A 24,745-nucleotide genomic window follows, 5' to 3' on the forward strand; every position below is an offset into this window, starting at 1 on the left:
GTAGATTTCTATGGCCGATTTCAGCTGGTCTCTTGAAATCTGACAAAGCACTGCAGTTTAATGGTGAAATGACCTATTAGTGGAATACCTGGTATTCACTGTGTTGGGTGGCTTTGGTCAAGAAGGGTGATTTATAAATATTGCAAAGAAAATAGTGCCTTTGCCTATAGTGAAATGCTTATCTGCAGTATGACCACCTTTCCTGACCAAGGCTACTCAGCATAATGAATACAACCAAAGTTACAATAATAAAATTATGCATTGTAAAATTTGAAATTGTACAGTGACAACAGTGCATTCATTATTTTTTTTCATAAAGCTGTCTTAAAAACAAACTTATGATTCATCTGCATTGTAGAATTGATTCATTTTAACACCACCTTATGCACCATGGCTCAATGCTATGAAATCCTCTGATTTGTACTTTGGTGAAGCAATAGCATTCTTTGGCAGAGAAGGCTAAAGGCCTTCTAAAACTAAAGCTCCCATGATTTCATATCATTTAACCACGGGAGTGGTGTCAAACTGCATTGATTCTACAATGTAGATGTACTCATAAAAGCCACAGTTTAAAGAAACAGCCATCTTTTCACTTTTATAGCTTTTTGCTTCTCCACAAAATTACTAGGCTCTCCCAAGTTTCTCTTCACAAGAGCTGATACCACAACTGTTTTTGGTGTGAGCTGGATGTATTCGGGTGAGAAGGGCGGGATAGAAATATTGGAAATAAATAAAATAATAAATTGGTTTATCCTAAAAACAAAATATTTGTGTCTGTCCATACTCCTTCCACTTGTTTTACTTTTATTTTGAAAATTAGTATTTGGGAGCAAAATAATTCTCTCAAGCTGTAATTGTGTCATAGTGCCTCAGGGTTCATAACCTCTGCTGAAAACGTTGAAGCAATAGAAACTAAAGGTGGAATGCATTTTATGTTAAGTTTGCAAAATCATGAACCCATCGCACATGTATTACTTCAACTCGCTTCAGTGCATTAAAAAATTTAAATTAGGGCATGTAGGCACATACAAAATTCGTATGCTGCATAAATTGATTGCCATGTATTCTGTTCACTTTCTGAATACTTTGTGGGATGACTCACAAAGAGCACAGTTGTGTTTAATTTCTCCTTTGAACTTTTATCTTTGAGTCTTACCATATCAAAAAAATAAGGTGACTTCTGGAACATGAAGAAAATGACACATTTGGCTCTGTATTTAAAAATGCAAATGTTTGTAAAGCAGAAAGTGTGCTGCTGAATACTGGAGATAGAAGAGTTTGTGTGTGTCAGGAGCAACTTGAGAAGCGACTTGAGAAACTGCAAGTCGCTTCTAGTGTGAGAGAATTGGCCGTCTGCAAGAATGTTGCCCAGGAGATGCCTGGATGTTTTTACCATCCTTGTGGGAGGCTTCTCACATGTCCCTGCATGGAGCTGGAGCAGATAGAGGGAGCTCATCCACACTCTTTCTGGGTTGGATTCGAACTGGCAACCTTCAGGACAGCAACCCAACCTTCAAGTCAGCGGTCCTGCCAGCACAAGGGTTTAACCCACTATGCTACCAAGGGAGAGAGAAGATGGTTGCTGCCTTAATGCCCTATTTCTTTTCTTTTTGAACAAAAACAACAACACAGAGCTGATTTTTTTTGTTTTAAAAACATGACAATGATTTCTTGTGGCCCCTGCCATTGTTTTAAAGCGTGCGCGTGGGGGTTAATAAATGTCAGTGTGGAGAGAATGGAAATTTAAGGACTTTTGATAGGCACTATGGCAACCACTATGGCAAGCTTGAGCCTAAAGCTGGCATAGATAGGGTCACTTGGAGTTACTAATTTCATAGGCTTGCCCTGCCATGAACATAACACTGAATAGTCCAATGATGGAAAATATATATTGCATGCAGTGGATGAGGTGGGCTGGAATGCACAAAAGCTTATGTAAAACAAAATCTCTAAGGTAGGTTCTTTTTTGGCACAGCAGCCTAAGACATCTGATCCCTTAGACTTTTTTTTACATTTGTTTCCAAACAAATCATATACTGTGAAGTAATTTTATTTCATTTGTAAAACTTAGCATTGTGGTCCAGCTTGTGCTATCTACAACCTGTAACCTCCTGGTGCTTTCCTGTCTTTTTTGTGTGTGTCTTTCTAGCAAAACAAAACTCTATACATCTTTCTGGATATAGGAATTAAGAGAAATGTTAAACTATAGAAAATCTGACAAAAGGGAAGCAATAAATCCTTTTTTAAAAACTAATTTATGTATATATGTTTGCCTTTTAGAATTACATGTAATTAGAATAGAGCTGTATGTTGGTAAAACAAATCTGTATTTGTTATTTTCGTGTTGTTTGAGTATGATTATTTTTAGTATTTTTGCTTTTTTATTTGTGTCATGTCTGTTTAAAAAATGAATTTAAAAAATGTAGAAAACCAAAACAAAAATCCATACCATTGAGGAGGTAAAGACTAGCTGAAAGGGGTAGGTTATTCAGTGTATCTTGCCCCACATTGCTAGTAGACCTCTGTATGAAAATATCTTTAAATCTAAGTCTAATTGTTAGTCTGAACTAGAATATATCAATTAAATTAATGGAACTTACTAGTCAGTGTAGGGAATTTCTGAGATTTTAAATGTTTTTAGATTGCATCTCCCATTTTTCCTCACCACCAACTATGCAATGTGATTCAACTGTATCAAGAGGACTATGTGTTACTCTCATTTTAACCTGTGTAGATCCAAGTAGCTTTGTAGATGTTATTGAGCTCTGGTCCCTAGCTTCTGGTGTGCTTATGCTGTCTGTATAGACATTAGCCAAAGCTTTTTCTTTTTCTTTTTTGAGCAAACAAAGAAGTCTGGAATAAAGATAACCCACTAGGTGGAGCTCTGTTATTTTACATATACCTAGCATGGCATTCTGTCCAAACAAATAAACATCTATCTTTGTGACACTTAAGACTTTTTGTGAAAAAAAATATCCTCTCAGCAGATTCTTTCTAGCTCCACATGATTTGTGGCTACTTTCTTCAAAATGTAGCTAGAAATGGGGAATTTGTAAATATTTGAATTTGTTGCTTGTCTGGAGGGTAAAATCGTTCAATAGATCTGCATATTTAGGAAGGTGACTGATTCTTAGGATGTATTCTGATGGAGGTGAAACTGACGTTTGGATATTTTCAATAGGAAATTGTAGTACATGGAATTGCCATCTTTTATTTCCTCTTTCCTGAAAATAAGCTTCTAATTCTTTACACAAATTACATGTATATGGTGCTGTGGGCAAAGTTGGGATATCCTTCAGGGATTCCCAAAGGCACAGAACAGGATAGCCAGGCAAGGGTGGCACCTCTTCATTTTGTCAACAAATATCACCTGATATCATATTTCATGTGTATAAGCACAGGCATTTGATCATGTAAAAGACCCCCCTCAAAAAAGGAAGTCATGACTAAATGTTGTGATGGAGTCTTCAAGTAGAGATCCTACTAGTTGTAGAGGCAGGAAAACTGCTCGTGAGCAAGACTCTGATGAGGAGCAACAAAGGAAGAGAATCTGGGAAATACATCCGGGAGCCCTCTGATGATGATACCTTTGAGGGTTTTGAAGGGGATTGTGGGACTGGGAGTCAGGAGGATGGGATGTCAGATTCTGGGAGTGAGGTGATGGATTGGACTAAGGTTCAGGAGATCTGGGAGATTCTTGAGGAGCCCACAAGCAGTGGTACATTTGAGGGATGGCACAGAGAAGATACAGATGGATCCTGGGGAGTTATGGGTTTTGATAGAAGGTGGTCTGACTGGAGAGATCGTAGAAGGGCTGCAACTGGAGGTGGGACGTTGGGTGACTCCAGCTCTGATGAGGATTTGCAACAACCAGCTGTGGATGGGGCGTTGGCTGGCTCAAGTTCAGAGGAGGACTTGTAGATAAAAGTAAGTTTGTTGCTAATGTAACTTTGCAATCGGCAAGGTGTTTTGTTGGGCGCTTTTTGGGATCTCTGTTTCAGAAGATGTATTGAAGACTGCTTTGGGACGTAAGTGTTAACCTGGATTTTTAGTGGCAACGGGAGCTGGCATTGTGTGGGTTTGCGCTGGATTGTCTTTTGTTGGTTTTATGCATTAGCTGCCGGCTTGTCTCCATCGCTTTGGCTCTTTGTGTTTACCTTGGACTGGAATTCGGTGACTGTGACTTCTTCCTGACGACCTGGACTGGAATTCAGTGACTGTGACTTCTCCCTAACGACGTGGACAGGACGTGGCCGCTGTGACTTCTCCTTTACAACGTGGTTTTGCTTTAGCAATGTTTTGGGGTATTGTGTGGCCGTTGGTCACTGTGGGTTACTGCTGGTAGCTTTCATGTGTTTGTTTAGCTCCAATCAGCAAGTGGAGCGGGTTTCCAGCCTTTTCAACTAAGTTTGTTTTCATCAACTGCTTGAAAACAACATTTCAGAATCAAACTTTTTAGCTCTTTATAGAAGATAATCCTCGACTACATAAAATTCTCTTAAATTTTTATCTAAATAAAAACTATAGTATAGGTCACTGTCCCAGCTCTGCTGCTGTCTTCTCTTTAGTCCCTAAAATTGGAAAAGAGAGAGCAGTGGTATAAAGTTTACAAAAGGTTGTTTGTAGATTAATGCCAGATGAACACTCAGGTTTTCCTGGATGCTCACAATTTTTTTATTTCTTTGTACTACAGGCTAAAGTTTTATACTTCTGCCTTTTTGAATGTCAATCCTATGAAAGGCAGAAATCATCTCTAACATGCAATAGCCCTCATGGTACAGCCTACGAAAATTGTTACCTAATTCAACTAAGTTGCACCTTGTTTTCATCTGTACCGCTGTATGCTATGAAAGTGGAATCATACACCTCCTAAATGATCACTAAACAGTATAGGCAGTGCTGAAGAATGATGGGAATTGAAGTTCAATTTCTGGAGAGCCACATATCGAGAGGGTTTCATTGCATTGAGTGAGGAACCTTGAAAGCTGAGTGTTATATTTCATATGAGAGGAGGTGCCCAAGTACCTGCTTAAAATTGGCTGGGATGTCAGGTTAACAGAAGAAAGTCCCGAAAAGAATGTTTATATCATTCCCAAGAATGATGCAAATGTTTGCAATCCTATATAGTATGGTATAATGTTGCTTCTTCTCATTTTTTGTGTTGTGTGTATGTGCTCGCATGTTCCTTCAAATTATTGGTCAAGCTATGGAGACCCCATGCATTTTACAGGGTTTACATAGGCAAGGAATACATTGATGTGATTTTTCCCATTCCTTTCTCTTGGGTTTGACACTCATCCTTTTGGCTAAATTGCATTGCCAAAATAGAAGTGTGATTAGATTTGGTGGCATGTTAGAATCACACACATAAACCCACCTGCATGAAAAGTCCTGGAAGAACCTGGAATCCTGGACGTCATTCAGGGAGGGGTGGGGGTGCAAAGAGGCTGTTCCAAGTGGTGCCAACAACTTCAGGACTCTGTGGTGAGCAGAAAAGGAGGAGGAATACCTGGCTGTTGACCCAACTGTTCTTGCTGCTTCGCTATGGATCCTACTTTTTGGGTAGCCCTCGGGGTCTTTTTCCTGTCCCCAAGTTTTGAAGGCCTTGTATATGAGGCCTGTTGGGAATTGTGTAAGATTGTTGAGTTTGCCAGCCTTGGCTTGACAGAAGGGTGTGACTTCCCAAATGACCTCAAGCAAGCTGCCTGCCTCCTTGACATGCTATGATTATATTTGAGGGCAAATCTGGGGGGGGGGGGGGGGCGGTTTGGTGTAATGTGCACCTTTAAAATTGGGGTGTGCATTACATTCAGTGGTGTATTATACTTGAGTAAATACAGGTATAGCCTACAGCATCTGGTGTTCATTGGCCATCCAAGTTCTAACCTGGGTTGACCCTACTAAGCTTCCAAAATCAGGTGGGACCTTGTGCTTTTAGGGTATATGTTCTTGAGAAATAGCTAAACCTTTTTCATTTATAATATGTAGTTAGAAAACTCTACAGCAAACATGAAAAACAGTTTCCAGCTTAGAGCATGAAATATTTTTCATCAACAATAATTACGATGACATAATATTTTGCTGCATTCATGTCATTTCAAGTGATACAGCAACCTTCCCCATATAGAGGCATTTGGGGGGGGGGGTTCTACTACACATTATATTGATTGACTCCTCTCTATAGATTATTATGTATTTAAGTGACTACTTGGTATTTCTCCCCAGACAGTTATTTTAGGTGATTAGCAGTGGAACCATGTTTCAGCTGATAAAACTGCAATCTAATTACTTGATGGCCAGCATGGAAGAAGCTTGGTAATGCTTGTCTGAGACTGAACAAGCCACTTTACATTGCAATGTATTTGTGTTAACTCCACTATAATTGGCTCAAGTTCCTTGGACACAAGCAATCCACTTTGCTGTCTGATCAACATCTCTGTAATAAATTCAACGCTTCTGGCCTGATATTAACAAGAAAATGGATGGATTCCCTGACAGTACTGTGTGTATGTGGTTCCATATAGGCATCTGGAACCTCCTGCGAATGCAAAAGAAGAAAAAAAATCAGAGGGTCACATCCCACTTTAGACAATGTTTCAGCATACCCATGTTTATCTCACTGCCATTTTGTGTCTAAATGTGACAATCTGGTATGTGGAAATTATCTGGAGCTTTTGTTTGTGGAGAGTCCATTGTAGTACTATACACGCTTGTATAACGTGGTAAAACTCACCTGACCGGGAATTTGTCTTCATCTTCTAAACATGTGCTGAATCCAGACGATAGAATGTTGTGGGTACAAATGAATATTAAGAAACAGATGTGAAAGCTTCCTATTGGCTTTCATGCATTCTTAATTTTTTTTCCTGGAAGAATAGTATATTTGCAGAAAAAGAATCTGTTTTGTTCAGTCTTCTCCAGTCCGATATTCCAATACCGAGGAACTTGTGATTCTCCAGATGTTGCTGAACACTTCGTGTTGTCACTAGTCTGGTTAGTGGTAAACATCTGAGAAGCCTAGACCACCAAAATCAGGAGGCCTAAAGATTCCTTACTGATTGTGTTGGGTTGGGAATGTGTGCTCCAATCTTAGTTGTAGGAAAGCAAAATGCTGTTTGCAAAGCCTGAGAAACTACCAGCTGATGAGCTGATGAGATGAGATGATGTTGTCTTGGAGGTTGCTGATTGGGTCTGTTTATATTAGATTTTAAAGAAATACAAATTCTTGTCTTCTTGAAAGGTGAATATAAACTTCTTGACTCCTTGATAGATGAATATAAATTTAAGTTCGAGTCAGTTTATTGCAAGTGGACTTGTTCTTTTTCCAGTACCAAAATTCAAAGGAGATTTGTGAACTTGATTATCTCCTCCAAGCACAGTACAACTCAAAACTTTAAGATCCAAACTGGTGAATGTGTCTTGCTTCAGAGTTCTGCACTGTCATTCTGTTTTACTCCGATCAGTGCAGCTAATGTCTGCCTGCCATGCCGAACTCACATGTTTCCTGGCCCTTTCCTTTCCACTGCCTGTTAAGTGTGGTGACAGAGACACATGCTTAGTTTCTTCTCTAAGCATTTATGCTTATTTTCTTCTTCCTGTTTCCTTCTTACTGACCTATTAATGGAACAAACTGTAATTCCTTCATGTTTACTTCTGTTCTACTTCCCTGACTAATAAGGAGCCACATGCTCTCTAGTGCTCACTGTAGCAGAACTGGATGAGGTTAATAAAGCACATGTGTAAGCAGCTTCATGTGATTAGAGGTTAGGATTTTGTCTCACACAAAGTTGTGGAATCCACAATGGTGTGAATAAGAAAAGGAAAGAGATTGTTGTAGACTGACCAAGCAAAATTGCACACGTTTTAAAAGGCAACCCAAACATTATCCCATGTTTTTATACAGACAGGGGAATGGTTACAGCACTTTCCTGATAATATGCAGCAATAAACATGTGTTGCTACTTCATGTGAAACAGTTATAACTCTGCTGAGAGACAAACAGGGATGGAAAACTACATTTTGGAGAGGGAAAAATCTATTCCATTAATCAGGCATAAAGTCCTACACAGATGGCTTATAGGATAGATTATGGCTAGTAATCCTTTTGTGTCCTAGAAGATTAAGGATATCCTGATGCAACTGCTGTCAGCTGACACTTTAAAAAATGACGGGGAACTCTTGGTATAATCCTGCAAATGTTGACGCTTTCCTGGATGCTTGGCACTCAGTGTGCTAGACATGCCTTGTTATGCAGAGATCTCTTGTTATATGGAGAAGACGTGAAACTGACTGTCTATTTCATGAACGACTTCAGTGAATATCTCAGCAGGCATTTTAATAAATTGGTATCTCAAAATCCTTACCCTCAGACCTTGAGTGGAAATAATGGCACAATGTGAGTGCCTAGCATTTAAAAACTGATGGATTGAATTTAGCAAGTTGAATGTCTTGTGCAAAGGATGAGTGCTTCACCGGCTGCAGGGCAGCTATGAGTGGTCATGCATTCTGAGATTTCTGTGGCAGACTGGCTAGATACGGACCTATATGAGGATTACAAATCTCCTTTTAATTTTGATTCTGGAATCAATAGGAACTATCTGTACCTGTTCCCCAGCATGACTTTCTCTCCACCTGATTCTCCAATACTGAAGAATTCAGGTAATGCTCTTAATTTGTTTCTATGTCTATTGTTTGCTTTTTGGAAACTAGTTTATAGTATGTTTTGATATGTACAGTTTTTTAAGAAAAGTAGTAGTGTGAGGGTAGATTATGGTTCACCTTGATATATGAAAACTAACTTCAGATGTGAAGTAATGTGTGCAGAGATGAATCACAGGAACCAAAGCAGTCGAAATGGGGGCACTTAATGGATATGACATATTTTACACAAAAGATATAATTGAGGAGGAAATAGAGTAACTATTGTCCCCAAAGAAGTAACTGAAACTTACGTAGTTTATTATAGTTAAATGCATACATATTTATATCTGTATTTGATTTGTTACAGAATGTCTGTACATATGCTCTTATGAACAGTGCTGTTCAGTTGTTTTATTGAATGCATTAACACATACACATATAGCAAGTGCATAACACTGATTTTAAATAGCATTTGGAAGCCAGAAGGTTGCCTACCACAAAGTTGAAAAATATGTAATAAAACGAACACAGGTGGCTATATAACAAAGCACCAGGTGCTTTGCTGTCCACCTTGTTTGATGTCAGTTGGGATGAGAGTGGTTTCACTGTTTGTTAGCTTTTATAGAATTTACAGGATCTAAATCATGAAAATCAAAGAATGATCCTGCAGGCAAGGTGATACTGTCTTCTACATTCGGGCCATATTTTATCAAGTTATTGAGTACGTTGATACAGAGGTTTTTTCATTTTTCATGCATGATCAGATCATAAGGCTTCTCTACTGAAAATATGGCCTTGTTGGAAGGGTTGTGTCCCTCCAGAATTAAAATGTGTGGTTGATAACCCGTCCCCCCGTCCCCCCCAACATATTGCATGTTGTACCTTTCAGTACTGCTAATACTCATATATGACAGTGATAAAATTACTGATTTGTTTAATATAGTAGGTTTTTACCTGTATATCTGATAAGTGTAAGGAAGGGTGTGTGTAGATATCTGCCTGACAATAGGAGCAGGCGGGGGTGGCATGTCCTGTTTCTATGAATGTTTGGACATAGTTCTAGGCTCACATTGTGTACGAAATATGAATATTTGAGGAAATTAAATCTTTAATCTTAGAAAAAGTGGTCTGATGGGTAGTGTTTTGAATGCACAAGATCTTTTAAAAATCTTAAAACAAAAATAGAAAGTCAAGAAATATGGCAAGAGGTATCAGAGACTGTTACTCAGAAAACTTGAATTAAGATCCCTGGTCATTCAAAACCATGTACTGTATGTATATAGTTCTTCTGGATCATGATTCAGGGCTTGCTCAAATTTGATGCTCAGATCTTAGGATAAAATATCATTTCCAAGAGTTCACGAACAGTTCGGTCTAACTGATTCCTGCTCTTGTTTCGGAATCCTGGTAGCCAACCTATCTAAAGCTATAGCATTAAGTAGCAGCTAAGCTTTAGCTGTGAACCTTTTGCTTCAGGTTTTGACTTTCACTTTTGCCATGAGCTGAGCTAACCTTGGGTGTTCTTCTGCCTTTCCTTTCTTCATGTCTGCCTTCCAGTCTGCAACATGGGAGTAATAATTTCTTTTACATGGATTCTTTTAATGATTGCAACAAGATACTGTGAACTGTGTTTTCTACACAGTATAGAAATAGGAATATTGAATAACTTTATTTGATATACGTTTAATGTAAAGTAAATTGATCTGCACGTCTTGGAAAGCGTGGGGACCACAGCATAGTCATGCATATCCTCTGTTTCTCTGAATGTTTGGACATAGTTCTAGGCTCAGATTGTGTACAAAATCTGAACATTTGAGGAAAAGAAATAGGTATAAAATATATGTAAATATATGCGATTAAAAGAAAATGGCATGCAAATGTAAATGCAATCTTTCCACCACAAGAAGGTATCACAATTCCAGACTTTTGATTATCAGTTTTCAGTTTGACTTTCTACTTGGTAATGTGCCTATGATTGCTTTAGTAACTTTATAGATGATTTTTTTTTACTTGTAACTGGATGAAGAAGACAAGATTTTCTTCTTTTCCAAGGATGTTTAAGTGGGTTTCAGTACTATTCATCAATTCTCTTGGCTGTGATATTCTGCAGGCCAGCTAGAAGAGTTTTGAAGAGTCTGTGGATGTCATGTGCTGACCTTGGTTTTAAGTGAATCAGTGGCAAAATTAAAATATGTCTGGCTATAGAAACCCACCATATTTTAATCCTGCTGTACGTATTTGAAGCATTTTTGTGGAAGACTTCTGATACTTTGCCTTTTTTTTTACTACAGTAGAGTCTCACTTTTCCAACGTTCTGGATTATCTAACGCATTTTTGTAGTCAATGTTTTTAATACATCGTGATATTTTGGTGCTAAATTCGTAAATACAGTAATTACTACATAGCATTGCTGTGTATTGAACTACGTTTTCTATCAAATTTGTTGTCTAACATGATGTTTTGGTGCTTAATTTGTAAAATCATAACCTAATTTGATGTTTAATAGGCTTTTCCTTAATCCCTACTTATTATCCAACATATTCGCTTATCCAATGTTCTGCCGGCCCGTTTATGTTGGATAATTGAGACTCTACTGTACTACTTGTGATTACTGTAACAAGCATTGCAAATCATTTGAGCTAGTCTAACCTCTTGTGCATCTGTAGTTTTTATGTATAATTGTAAAGTCTCAAAGTGTGTTTTACTCTTGTGAAGTGCTGAAGTTGATCATATATGTAACAAAAATACTCTAAAACTGGGTTGCCCAACCCCAGCAGAAATTCTAGAGTCCTATTCTCATACAGGTAGTCTGCCCTACTGTGTTAAAAACCCTGTAACTTAAATCTTAGAAGAACTTTACTGGGTTCCGGTTTGCTACTGAGCTCAGTTCAAAGTGCTGGTTTTGACTTAGAAAGCTCTAAATGGCATGGGACCAGGATATTTTAAAAACCACTTCCTTTTATATGAATCTGCCTACAATTTGAGGTCCTCATCAGAAGCTTTGTTATGTGTCCCAACATCCTGTAAAACTGGGTTGATGTGTAAATCTGATAGGGTTTTTCAGTTGCAGCACCCTGGGGAAAAAAAGCTGACTGCACGTCTTGCTGTTCCACATAGTTTTTGGTCCCTGAAATTTCTCTGGCTGTTTTCTAAGTTTTAAATTATTTTAATAAGTGTTTTTGTTTATTTAAAATGTTTTCCTCTATGTATTGTATTTTAAAAAATATTTTATCAATTGTACATTGCTTCAGGGAATCTAGCAGGCTGGGTTGAAACACATACATACCTTAAATAAAGTCTAATGTTTTATTAATTTAAGAATAATAATAAACCTTACGATGTTGTCTTAAATCATTTAATCCCAATTATAAATTCAAATTCTTTTTCAAAGGTTTGCTGAAAAATGAAGCTATTCCAGAAGTTGGAGAAGATGCTGCAGCTACAGTGAATGTTCCAGAAGCCTTATCGGAAGAAGAACAGGAAGAGCTAAGAAGAGAGCTTTCTAAGGTAAACTACAGTTTGAAATGGGCATGTTTTCTGTGTGTATCAAAGGGCCTCTGTGTGTGGTCCCACATCATCAGTGTATGTTTTGGATTCAAGAGATGTTGCCTTTTCCGCTTTATATCTAGCCAGACAGTAAGCTTGTCTCCAAAATACTCCAAATATGGTTTCGACTACAATCCTCCTCCTCCAATATATGTGTTACATTCTGGTGCAAGCAGTGTTTTTGGAATCAAGATACTCTCAAAGGGCCTAAAATAGCCTGTGCTGCTTTGATGCTACATGATAATTTGTAAGCATGAAAAGTATCAAGCCACTTGTGCAATGGACTCTTCACCAGCCATTTGTATAGTATAGGATCACAGTGACAATATATTAATTGCTTTTTTGTGTGTTCTGTCTTTTAGGTAGAAGAAGAAATCCAAACTTTGTCACAGGTGTTAGCTGCTAAAGAAAAACATCTAGCTGAAATTAAGAGGAAACTGGGAATCAGTTCATTGCAGGAGCTGAGGCAGAATCTTTCCAAAGGGTGGCAAGATGTAACATCAACAAATGCGTATGTTTTTCTTTTCATTTTATTGTTGTCACAAATCACATGTATGCTTGTGTCTGCAGTAAGGTGAACAACAGTCAGTGGTTGGCGGCTGGGATGGGGGCAGATAAACAGCTTGGGTGTGGGCACATTCTGCCCATGAGCTATACTTCCGTTCTCCTGATTTACAGTGGGCTGACCTCCAGGGATAGTACATAAAGAAGCCTACTTCTACAGGGGAAGGCTGTTTCAATGGGACCACCTTTCTTCAAGTAGCTTTTCTCTTTTTATAAGTGGATAGCTTTTCCATGATGGAAGAGTGTTAAAACATGTCAGCCCATATGCGTTCCCCCATATAGGCTAAGTAGAGTGGTACATCTAGAAAACATTTATATGTTATTCTGTTGTTTGTGTGAACTGATTGTTACCGTTTTGAAGGTACCAATAATCAAAGCCCAGGGTGGGTTGGACCTGCCATTTTCTCAGATATAGGCAGCCTACTGTGTCTGGAGTTGACAACATCTGGGAGTGTCTAATACATTGCTTCTTCCATGTGTGGTGTACTTCAGATGTCTGGGTCTACGAACCCAATATTTTTTCACTCTGGGCTGCCCTGGCTGGGGTTGGAGTTAGAGTCCAGCGAAAATCCTGGAAGTCACTAAATTGGGGGAAAAATTGGCCTAATTTAACATTATGCATTTAAAAATTATATGTAACAGCATATTTTGACATCATAAATATAACCCCCCTTTTGCATTTTCAAGAACTTTCTGAATAAATCAATTACAGAAATATGGTTACTTGATAACAGGTTTTCCATAACAATTGTGTGGAATAGGTAATAATAACAGTAACAACAACTGTTTTTGTTTTTAATCTAGGTATAAGAAGACAACAGAAACATTGTCTCAGGCTGGCCAGAAAGCTTCTGCTGCTTTCTCAACGGTTGGCTCTGTAATAACAAAGAAACTAGAAGATGTGAAGTATGTCTCTAATTTTTCCCTTCCTCTTTACAATGTACTGAACTTTAATACTACCCTATCTAACATAGTTAACCTCATTGGTGATACAAGGTCCTCATGGGTTATTGCTTGGATTTACCCTTTGATTTTATTAAATGAGAACTTACTTTGATTCAGTACCATTAGCCCTGGCTATTTGGTTCTGAGCATTGATAAATGAAATGAGTGTGAAAATTATATCTAGCCTGTAAGATGTCCTTTTAATCAGTGCAGAATTGTACTTCAGGAAGGATGTTCAAGGTACTTTGGTGATTGTCTACTAATAACGTTATGGAGGGCAAAATGTCATTTACACTGATTTAGATTCCAGGCTACTGTCTGAATAGCAGTGATCGCACTGAAGCTTGCATCATCTTGATGTGACTTGAAAACAATATTCATGCTCTGATTCACTGCATTTAAAGACTCTTAGGTGCCTGAGGCAAAAAATGCACATGTCACCTTTTTCCTGGTGCATTGTTTTATCTATTTATTTGTCTATATATCCATCTTTCTGTTGATCTCTAGTAATACCTCACAAAGCAGCACTTCTTCCTGCCTCAGGGTTTGGTCTGAATTGGCTCCCAGAAGAGCACCTTAATCTGAATAATGTAAACAGGCAGGAGATAATACTTTTTGAGTAGAGCTAGGAATAGCAACCCACATAAAGATGAGTGTTTTGCTTCCCCCTATTGCTCATAGAGAAGCTGCCTGAAATCAACATTTTTAGCAACATGAATCCCTAGATCAGGCCTGGCACAACATACAGCCTGTGGACCAAATATGGCCTGCAGCCCATGGAAAGCAGGCAAGTGAAGGGCCAGCTAGCACAGTGGGAGCCCAGCTCCTTCACACTAAACTAGTGGTCACATTATGAGTAGCAGCCAATCTTCTTTAGGCATGGAAAGAGTGAGGAGCAGTAACCAACAGAAGCTTAAAAAAAATTGTCCCTTGACCACTGCCAAGTTGTGCAAGCCTGCCCTAGACTATAGAAGTGAAGAAAATACACTTGTTTTTTGTGAAAATTGGCTCCCTTCTCAGATTGTTTCTCAAGTGGCTTTTGAAACAGATGATTGGACTAGTAGTAGAATCAAAGACCTCCCAAGCTGCTGGGATGATTCTTGTTAGTGAGACTTTTCTGGGGTGTTGGGGAACCCCAAAGATCGGGTTACAAGTCACTGGGCATCTTGACTAAGAGAGGGTTATCTGAACTGTACTCTGATTTATATTCTCTGCAAGTATAGTATTTTCTAAAAATGAATAATTATCTTTGCAATGTTATTTACAGCTTTGCTTTGGACGCTGAGATGAAGCTGTTGCTCTGAATAATAATAGCAAGGCCCACGGTTTTTAACAAAACTATATTACCGTGTTTTCCTGAAAATAAGACATACCCATAAAATAAGCCATGGCAGGATTTCTAAGCATTTGTGCAATAAGCCATACCCTGAAAATAAGATATAGTGATAGGCATGAGTATGCAGCGTATCGGCGTAGAGCTGTAAAGAAGGCAGCTGTCCCTTCCCTCTGCCACAGTCGTAGCTGACTTACCAGCTCACACCAGTATGCCTTCCTCCCTGCCAAAGCAAGGGAAGGGCACAAGGCCCTCCAAAGTCTCCCAAACGGAGGGAGAAGTGGCAAGCCCTGGTAAGGGGAAATGCTGCAAGAAGGTGAAGGGGGCGGGACCTGCCCGGACATCCTTCTCCAGCAGCTGTAGGGCTCCTCTCCAGCACTCCCCGGGTCTCTTGCTTTCGGAGGAGGATGCTGGAGCGGTACTTGCTGGGCCGCCTCTTGTTGTTGCAGGGCTTGGGTGCTACAGCATTCCCTCCCTTGCAGGAGCAGCAGACTCCTTCGGATGGAGGGAGGCATCTGGCCATCATGCCATCTGAACGCTTGAGTACTGGCCATGGATATAGCAATAAGACATCCCCTGAAAATAACCATAGTGTGTCTTCTTGAGGAAAAATAAATATAAGACAGTGTCTTATTTTTTGGGGAAACACAGTATTAGCAGACTTTCATGAGGATATTCTGCTGCCTATCCTTTCATGCAGAATTACATAAGATTATTGATTGCTGTTTGTAGCACCTGGAAATTAGCCTCCTGATGATAACTTGGAATTAAAGGGCACCCTGTTTTCATTAAAAGAAAATTCTTGTTTTTATTGCATAATATTCTCTCCAAAGTATTATGCATATGAGCTCTCTGCAGTTACTATGGAAATACTTCTATGTTTATACTGAAACTTTATTTTATTTGTACCTTTTATCCTATTGCAAGTGAGATGTGCAAGCAGTCTTTTTCTCTTAATTGAAATGAAACTAAAGTAAATTTAGGGGGGCTATCTGAAAAGGGCACATCACATGGTTGTCACATCCACTGAAGATTTCAGTGGAACCATGACCAGGATATTGAAGTGGGCATCTGGTTCTCCATACCCAACATTCAAAGGGGCTGCTATCTGTCTTGGAAGGATTAAAAATATTTGGGTATCAAAACTCAGGAACTAGTGTCATAAAGACCAGACCAGAAAAGTGCTTTGAAAGTGCAAAAGCTGAAATGAATTGGCTGAGCTACTTGTAGGAATATTTTTGCCAAAAAGGACTGTTTAGAGATGTGAAAACATTTTTTCTTTGAGATAGAAAGCTTTTATATAGCAGCAATTCCTTACAGCGAGCAACTATCTTTAAAAAAATTAGTTTGCTGGCCATAGCTGGAATAATATATTTCCTTAAAAGCAACACTGGATTTAGATCAGAACTGAGCAGCATCTAATGGCATATAAAATCCTCAGCCCGTTAATAGATCATAGACCTTGCATTCGATACTGTGTGTTGTTGAGAAAGAAGCATTAGGATCTTGGAAATCTGTGCAGTTCTAATGTAGAGCTTGCCCGTGCACATCTGGTTCTCTTGAGGACAATCCCCCTGCTCCATTTTATACTTCGCAAATTGGCACTTGAGAAAATGATCAGAAAGATTGCCGTGTGTTGATCTGTTCTCAAAAAAGAGGAGCACTTTGTAGAAAAGTTAATGGAGGCCAATCTGAAGTAGAGATATGGAAAGGCTTGTGAAAAAAATCCTAGAAGGATTAGGAAAGTTTTCCAGGAAAAATAGGAGAAATTATTTTTATAATGAATGAAACATAAAAAATAAAGTGTTCATGTATTTATTCACCCAAAATTATTTCTAAAAACTGTATAACAGAAAGACTTTTTTGTGAAACTATCTATAGTACAAGATCACTGTAATTCTGGATCTTGGTTTAGTTTTCACAGTTCTTATTATGGGAATGAGCTTTTTTTTTCCGTGTCAGGAGTGACTTGAAAAACTGCAAGTCACTTCTGCTGTGAGAGAATTGCCCAGGGGATGCCTGGATGTTTGATGTTTTATCATCCTGTGGGAGGCTTATTCATGTCCCTGTATGGGGAACTGGAGCTGACAGAGGGAGCTCACCCACTCTCCCTGGATTCGAACCGGTCAGCAGTTCTTCTGACACAAGTGTTTAACCCATTGTGCCACCGGGGGCTCCGTTTGAATGAGTGTTTTATATCTACTTGACATATGTAGAACTGTAGGATTCAAAATTATTTTCTCTCTTTTCCAAATGTGTATGCCGTATTCTATTTTCATTGTTTTCTTCCTGATCTTAATAAATTGACAAAACTAAAGAGTTTACACTTATGGGATCTTGTTTCTTGATAAACAAAAACTTAAAACATTTAAAAAATGCTTCAACTGTACTTCATGAAAAGGAGAATCAGCCTGTTAAGCAAGCCTTGCAAATGCAGATTTTAAAAAATCTGTTAATGTTTGATTTTTATACATGTTTTATATACCCAGGCCTGTAGCGAGGGGGCGGTTTTAGGGGTTCAACCCCCCCCCCCCTGAAATTTTTCAGGTTATAAAAAAAAAACCTGGTTCATGAATTTTAACTGGTTAACCAAATCCCCATGCTAAGTCTATGAGACGCAAAACATTAAGAGTCCCTCCAGGCACTATTTCAAGCAGATATTGACAGGTTTGTAGCAGGGAGAGGTGTGTGCTAGGGGTTCAACCCCCCCCCCCCCCTGAAATTTTCAAAACCCCTCCCGAAATTTTTTTCTGGCTACGGCCCTGTATATACCTATATACCCAGGGTCATGTAAACATTTCTCAGACCAAAAGGGATCACAAGTGGAAATGATTAAGAAGCCCTAATCTATAGGGAATACTGAAAATGCATTTTCCATTTTTTCTAAAAATGTCCCCCCTTCTGAAAGTATTTTTTCCCACAAGAAATTTTTCAGCATACTAACTTAAAGATGAAATGGGCCCAATCCAGCTGTCTAGATGTTGTTGGACTGCAGCTCCCAACATTTTTCTTCACTGGAGGTTGTTCTGGCTAGTACTGATGGGAGTTGCAGATCAAAATGTGTGTGTGTGTGTGTGGGGGGGGGCAACACTTTGTGTAAACGTTGGGTACAAGCTAAATAATAGACAATCTGTGTCACATTGGATTAAATCCGACTAGTTACTGCTGAGCACAAACTGTATGGTTCTTAAAACAAGACTGTTGTGGTGCTGTGTTGTTTTCCTTTTAGCTGCATGGTGATAAAGAAACATGCCGTCCTTGCATGCATTGGGAATGTGTTCTGATATGTTGCTGTTGAAAGTGTTCTAGTGTACTGAAATACATACTTAGCCAGGAACATACTCTTCACTGTTTTATAATCTGATTCTCCTTTCTTTTAATGCTGCCATTTTAGTATACGTTGTCTACAGCATTCAATTAGCATGCCTGCTATGAGGTAATGTATGTATAGTTTGCTAGTACATCAAAAATATCATAAAGTTTTTTTTAAAAAAAGGTTAACACCCCTGTGGTGTTCGTTTTGTTGTTTGCGCCCCTGTTCAGAAGGTTTCGCCTCACTTTCTGTCCCTGTGATAAATGTATTTTGAAAAATGTGGCTTGTTGTGGAAATAAGGACTGGCGAGAAAGCTTCAGTGAAGACACTTTTCCCCCATGACAATTCTTTTAGGAGTGAATTTCCTTTCCTAGGAGTAGATTTCTCTCACTTCCTGTTGTCTTAACCCTTATTATTAACTATAAGTTGTTTTTAAATTGGATGCTTGTATGTACCTTAAAGTGGTATTGCAATGGTCTTCTACTGAAAGGGATTAACCAGGGAATGGGGAAGGAATTAATGTACAATGGCAGAATTTTTGGGGATTACTGTGAATACAGTGGATTATATCCAATTACTGCGTAACAGAAAACATACAAGAAGTAGTGATATTCCACTGCAGAATATGTCATTGTTATTACCCCTGAGCTAGTGAAGTAATGATGAACTGTAAATAGTTGGTACAAGTTGAATCTTGATTTGATACTTACGCAAAAATGAAAAACAATAAGAGCTTTGCACCGGTGAGTTTATACCATTGAGTACCAACCATTAGCACTATGTTTAATTAGAATATTAAAGATAGGGTGCTAAAGTTGTGCAGCATCATAGATTGCATTTTATAAGTCCTTTTCTCTGTGGCATTTTTCTTTGATTGTTCTGTTGTCATATACAGATTTCTAGCTTGAAAACTGTTATCTCTTTCCCACTAGAAATTCACCAACTTTCAAATCATTTGAAGAAAAAGTCGAAAACCTAAAGGTAAATCTTATCTACAAAATTGATTTCTAAAGAGCCCCAAGAACATTTGCTGTAATTTCCTGAACACTTTAATTATTATGGCGTACATTGATTATATCATACATGTGTGCAACACAGTGAAGCAAATGCCTGGTTGAATCTTAGGGGAAGTCAAATGAAATTGGTGCAATAGAAGCTTTTATCTAAGTATTTGTGAAATGTGTGCTGCTTCCTTTGATTTCCTCTTGCCCAAGTGCTCACCTTTGCTCCTTCTGCTGCAGACACAGTTAAACAATATGAATAGTAAACTGTTTTTAAATTGTCTTCTTTTAATCCTTAAAATTGTTTCATATGTTTGTAGTGTGTTTCAGTTATTTTTCTTTATTTTTTAAATTAGCAACTTGATTTTATTGTAATTTTACAATAAAAAGTAATTTGAATTGTATTTTTATTGCATTTTAACTTTTATACTTATAACACTTACGACATAGGGAGGAGGGGCAAGCTTGTTTTCTGCTGCCCTGGAGACTAGGGCGCGGAACAGTGGCTTCAAACTACAGGAAGAGATTCCACCTGAACATTAGAAAAAAAATATCCTCACTGTGAGAGCTGTTCAGCAGTGGAACTCTTTGTCGTGGAGTGTGGTGAAGGCACCTTCTTTGGAGGCTTTTAAGCAGAGTCTGGATGGCCATCTGTCAAGGGTGCATTGAATGCGATTTTTCTGCTTCTTGGTAGGGGGTTGGACTGGATGGCCCACAAGGTCTCTTCCAACTCTATGATTGTATGACACAAATGTTTAATTGGTTTTTAACATGTATAGGGATTTGCCTTATTTTTTAACTTCTTTTGCACTGGTTCTCAAACTTTGGTTCTCCAGGTGTTTTGGACTTCGGTTCCCACAAGTCCTAACAGCTGGTAAACTGGCTGGGATTTCTGGGAGTTGAAGTTCAAAAAGTTGGGAACCATTGATCTATTGTATTGTGTCATGTCATTATTAGCTACCTTGATAAAAAGGTGGAATAACAATAAGAATAAAGATGATTGTTATACTGTGTGCAGATCTGAGATCTTTAGTTTCAAATATATTTTTAATTTACTTTTTCCTCACTTTTGTAGATGTATTTGCATCTCTAACCCCTGCAAATATATTTGTCTGTATTTGCAGTTTAATTTTTTGAAAGGGCAACCTAACTTGACATTTCTCCACTTCTCTTTAGTATAAGGTTGGTGGAAACAAATCTGCTGGGGGAGACTTTGGAGACGTCTTGAACTCTGCTGCCAATGCCACTTCCACAGAAGCTCCTGCGAAGCAGTTGGAAGAGGAGACCCAATGATGTCCCTGCCTCCTTGTGCTGCTCACTGCCAGATGCTGCAGGCAAATGCTGAAGCACAACACCTCTGCTGTTGACTCTTCCAAGATGCCCTTCTAATTAGCACTTAGCTTTAAGAGCTATTTAATAGAAACCATTTCTGTAGATTGGGAGCATTTTTTTGAATCCACTCTTGCCTATGTTATCTGTGGGATGGGAATTTGTATGCATTTTGAGTATTTATAAGATTTACTTCTGGTCTGAAAGTAATCACTATGGTGTTGCATTGCAAAAGTATCAGTGGGAGATTCATCACTATACATGTTGGATGCTGTGTTGAATAGTAATTGCTTTGTGTCATGTCTTTCCTTATTTGCTTCACTGCAAAAACTTGAAGGGGCTTCATTGAGTGATTAACATAACAACTGTAGTTGATGTTCTTGAAAGAATGTTCACTGCAGAATATTAGTTGGCCTTGATTATGAGAAATATGAGCACACATGTATTGTTGTGGGTGGACACTGAAATCTTTTGATTTTTCTTTAATATTCATTACTTACTGAAGTTCTCCAAAGAATTTTCTTCTGACCGTTCCAACTATGAAGAGATGTAGTTTTCTCTTGAATATTGTAGTGGGTTTCTTTGTATTGTGTATTTGATTTTGCAGGAATAAAATGTTCTCATCAAGGTATGAAGCAGATAATTAATGTAAAATATATAGGCTAAAAGTCTAATATTTCAAATGGGAGTGTTTTAGAAGCATCACATGGATAAAAATAATAAATGGATTAAATCTTTCAATCCCTCTTTGGAGATGAAAAGGAATAATCATGGACCAAGCTATTTCTATAACATGCCCTCTTTAAAATCATTTGAAATACATGTTACTAGCAATGCTGTTGCTTCTGTGCAGGACAGTAAGATCCCTTTAAGATGGAAACCCCACGCTGAAGCCTGGAAATAGATCAGCTTTCTGTTTCAGAATGTTTTTTAATTAAAACCTGCTGCTGATCCTGTAAGAACACTTGATTTTCTAGAAGTTGAATGCATTCTTCCTTTATATGCTATGTGCCTGCATTAAATATCTTTCTGGCACATTGAAATGTTATACCTGGCAGACAGTTATGCCATTTTAGTCACTAAGAGTGAATTAATTAATTAAATTCTTGAAGGGTGTATTGTGACTTAGGCTTTATCTTTCTAACTGCACCAAAATTACCACAAATCATGTCTGTAAAGAAATGTATGCTGTGTTTGACAGCTGTTTGTAGCATTTCAGATTTAGTCCCAAATACTTGATAACATGTAAAAAATAAAATCATGGTATTCTGAAACATAAAAGCCTAGATTGAGTTGTATGTTCAAACATGGTTAAGGCTCAAAGATTGCAGTTTTTCATAAAGCTTGGTCCTATACATTTTTGCTTGAGGAAGGAGTGGAACTAGGTAAGTGGGCAGGACTTTGACCTCAATAGTTGAGATTATTTGGATGTTATTGTATAAATTGGAGTTAATGTGACTATTACACAGCCTGTTCATGCATTTATACCTGAACAAAGCATCTGTATTGTACACTAAAGTAAAATAGTTGAATGGTTATGACCTGTTTAGGGACATGGTTAAAAAGGACTGCATTGTCACAAAGTTCACCTTTTGCCCCAGAGCGATAGTTTGCCCATCTTACAACAGGTAAGAAAGGGATATATCTTAATAGCTAAAGCGTTGGATCAGCTTCCTCCTATTTTATAAATAAAGATAGAATAGACATCCCATTTATATTATATTTAGTTCAAAGCCTCTGTTGTATGAACGGAGCTAAGAAAGATTGAAGTGTCCCCGATCACTCACTGAATTTCAATACAATACAACTTGGATGCATACAACTTGGATTACACAAGTTCCCTTCCCAATAAGTTACACCACAATGGCTCTTGTAGTCCATTCATCTGGAGCAGTGGTTCTCAACCTGTGGGTCCCCAGGTGTTTTGGGCTACAACTCCCAGGAATCCCAGCCAGTTTACCAGCTGTTAGGATTTCTGGGAGTTGAAGGCCAAAACATCTGGGGACCCACAGGTTGAGAACCACCGATCTAGAGGGTAATGGACTCCCCAACCCATTCTTTGTCATGTTTTCATAACATTGTCCTACACCAGCTTCAGTTTCTCTCTCTGTTTCTTGGTACAGTCATCACAACCCTTTGCTCGTGAGTTAAGTGACACTGAGATTTTCTACAGTGTCTTTCTGCTATTTCTGACCCTTCTGTAAATTGCATAATTATGCAAAATACACAAGGATTGGAGAGGTATATACTTGCCATTTATTTAGAAAGGACTAAAGAATGAAGTTCAATTCCAATTCCAAATCCCCAGGAAATCTCTGCAGAGTCCTGACCTATTACAAGCTACCGTGGTTATTATTATTACCGTGGTTTCCTCCAGGCACAAAGCCATGTCAGCACTTTGGAGTTTTTCATCAGAAATAGGAGGGAAACAGGAAAGATTACATGGCCAATGTCATCAAAGGAATTCAGTCCCTGTCCAAAAATATACCTGGAGCTTTTCAGATCCTTGTAGCTTTAGAATTTGAAGAACAAAATATGCCTGAGGAGAAAAAATCCCATGGAATGAAGTAAGGAAGGGGATGGAATGTGTTGTCTTCCTGATGCAGGGGTGCAACATGTTTCAGTTTTAGCCAGCATATCTCGTGATGCAGGATGAAGGGGAAAGATTATTAATTTAGGTCTAGCAACAAGAGAACTTCTGAGAATAGAAGTAATGACTCCATTTCCTAGGAATCCTACTTTGACTGAAGAGAGGCCAAATCTGGTATCATGTAGTACAGATCCAGTGCTAGATAAGGGACAGGTTGGCAGATCATTCAATTCTTATATGGGCGTAAGGAAACCCTGTACAGTTATATATGAAAACAGTATCAATGCTTTATTCTGTTTATATATTTTAAGGAGCTGTTCTGCACCCTGTGGGACCTAGCAGAAGCCCTTCTGGCTCTTCCAGAGATTTCCATAGGTGTAACCTAGAAGTGAAATTGATTTAATGGGCATTATTACAACTTGAAACATATGCACAATAGCACTATGAAGGTGTTACAATTTTTTTGGTACAAAAGTAAGGTAAATTGACTGGTACTTGCTGGTGTAAAGCACTTCAATTGCAGGTTAGGAAACAGTGTAAAATGCATCATTTCCACATGCTTCGGAGCTCTGGCATGGACTGGTCCATGAGGTCACAAAGAGTCGGAAGCAACTGAACGAGTAAACAACACTCTAGAAAAGTGTAGCTAAACTTTAATATTATAAAGACGGACATCGTATCTTCTAGTTACACAAGAAATCCATTCTTTCTGTACAGGTGGGGTTGGAGGAAAAAAAGCATTTGGCACAATGATGGTACATGGAAATCTAGAGATTGTTATGAATGGGAAAGTAGGCACTAAAACCTGCCAGTTGGTAAAAGAAAAATCCAGACAATCCTATCTACTACAGGAAGCCACATTCTGCATGTCTGCATTTGGTTTGTCTTCACAAGTGTTACATGGCAAGATCTTAATCATTAAGATTCCAAAGCTTGATTTGAAAATGAAAGAAATTTGATATTTCTTCAGTTTTGTGAAATTTTGAGACTTGTTGGATACTAGAAGTAATAATGGATTAAAAATATTCCAAGGTAAAAACAATTTATTATCAGCCATAATAAAGTCAGCCAAAGCACAGCACTTGATGAACCAACCTGGACGCAGCGTATTATTTGAGAACACAGAAATGCTGGACCACTCTAACAACCACCATGTCAGACTACACAAAGAAGCAACTGAAATCCACAAGCATGTGGACAATTTCAACAAAGAAGGAAACCATTAAAATGAACAAAATCTAGCTACCTGTATTTTAAAAACCCTCTAGAATCAGGACAATAAATAAAAAGCAACACTCAAAAAAATGGGAGTTCCAGACAGGAAACAAACAGGACCAGCTAACACCTCCCAACAAAGGATTTCCCCCAGGCAGGAAGCAGCCAGGCTTTGAAGCTGCAAGGTTATTCAGTGCTAGTCAAGCTGGCCAATTGCAACATTTACACTCGCCTCAAGCAGACAAGAGTTCTTTCCCCCACCGTGAACC

The 24,745-nt window shown here is 38.4% G+C and overlaps 1 protein-coding gene across 4 annotated transcripts in view; it reads left to right on the top strand.

Annotated features, from left to right (window-relative positions):
• tpd52 (tumor protein D52) overlaps positions 1–21,952 on the top strand; it is a 35,719-nt gene extending 13,767 nt beyond the window's left edge. The window contains exons 1-7 of one of the 4 annotated variants that reach the window (XM_062980238.1): positions 8,305–8,658; positions 12,032–12,147; positions 12,549–12,697; positions 13,555–13,656; positions 18,423–18,464; positions 19,274–19,322; positions 20,519–21,952. In XM_062980238.1, coding sequence (XP_062836308.1) covers positions 8,499–8,658; positions 12,032–12,147; positions 12,549–12,697; positions 13,555–13,656; positions 18,423–18,464; positions 19,274–19,322; positions 20,519–20,635 — 735 coding nt within the window. In that variant the 5' untranslated portion in view covers positions 8,305–8,498 and the 3' untranslated portion in view covers positions 20,636–21,952. Of the gene's footprint in view, positions 1–8,304; positions 8,659–12,031; positions 12,148–12,548; positions 12,698–13,554; positions 13,657–18,422; positions 18,465–19,273; positions 19,323–20,518 lie in introns of those variants that run through there. The other 3 variants (XM_008108463.3, XM_062980239.1, XM_008108464.3) reach the window with 3 other exon arrangements.
• Positions 21,953–24,745: the final 2,793 nt, after the last annotated feature.

This window comes from Anolis carolinensis, chromosome 4, assembly GCF_035594765.1.
Source record: "Anolis carolinensis isolate JA03-04 chromosome 4, rAnoCar3.1.pri, whole genome shotgun sequence".
NCBI lineage: Eukaryota > Metazoa > Chordata > Lepidosauria > Squamata > Dactyloidae > Anolis > Anolis carolinensis.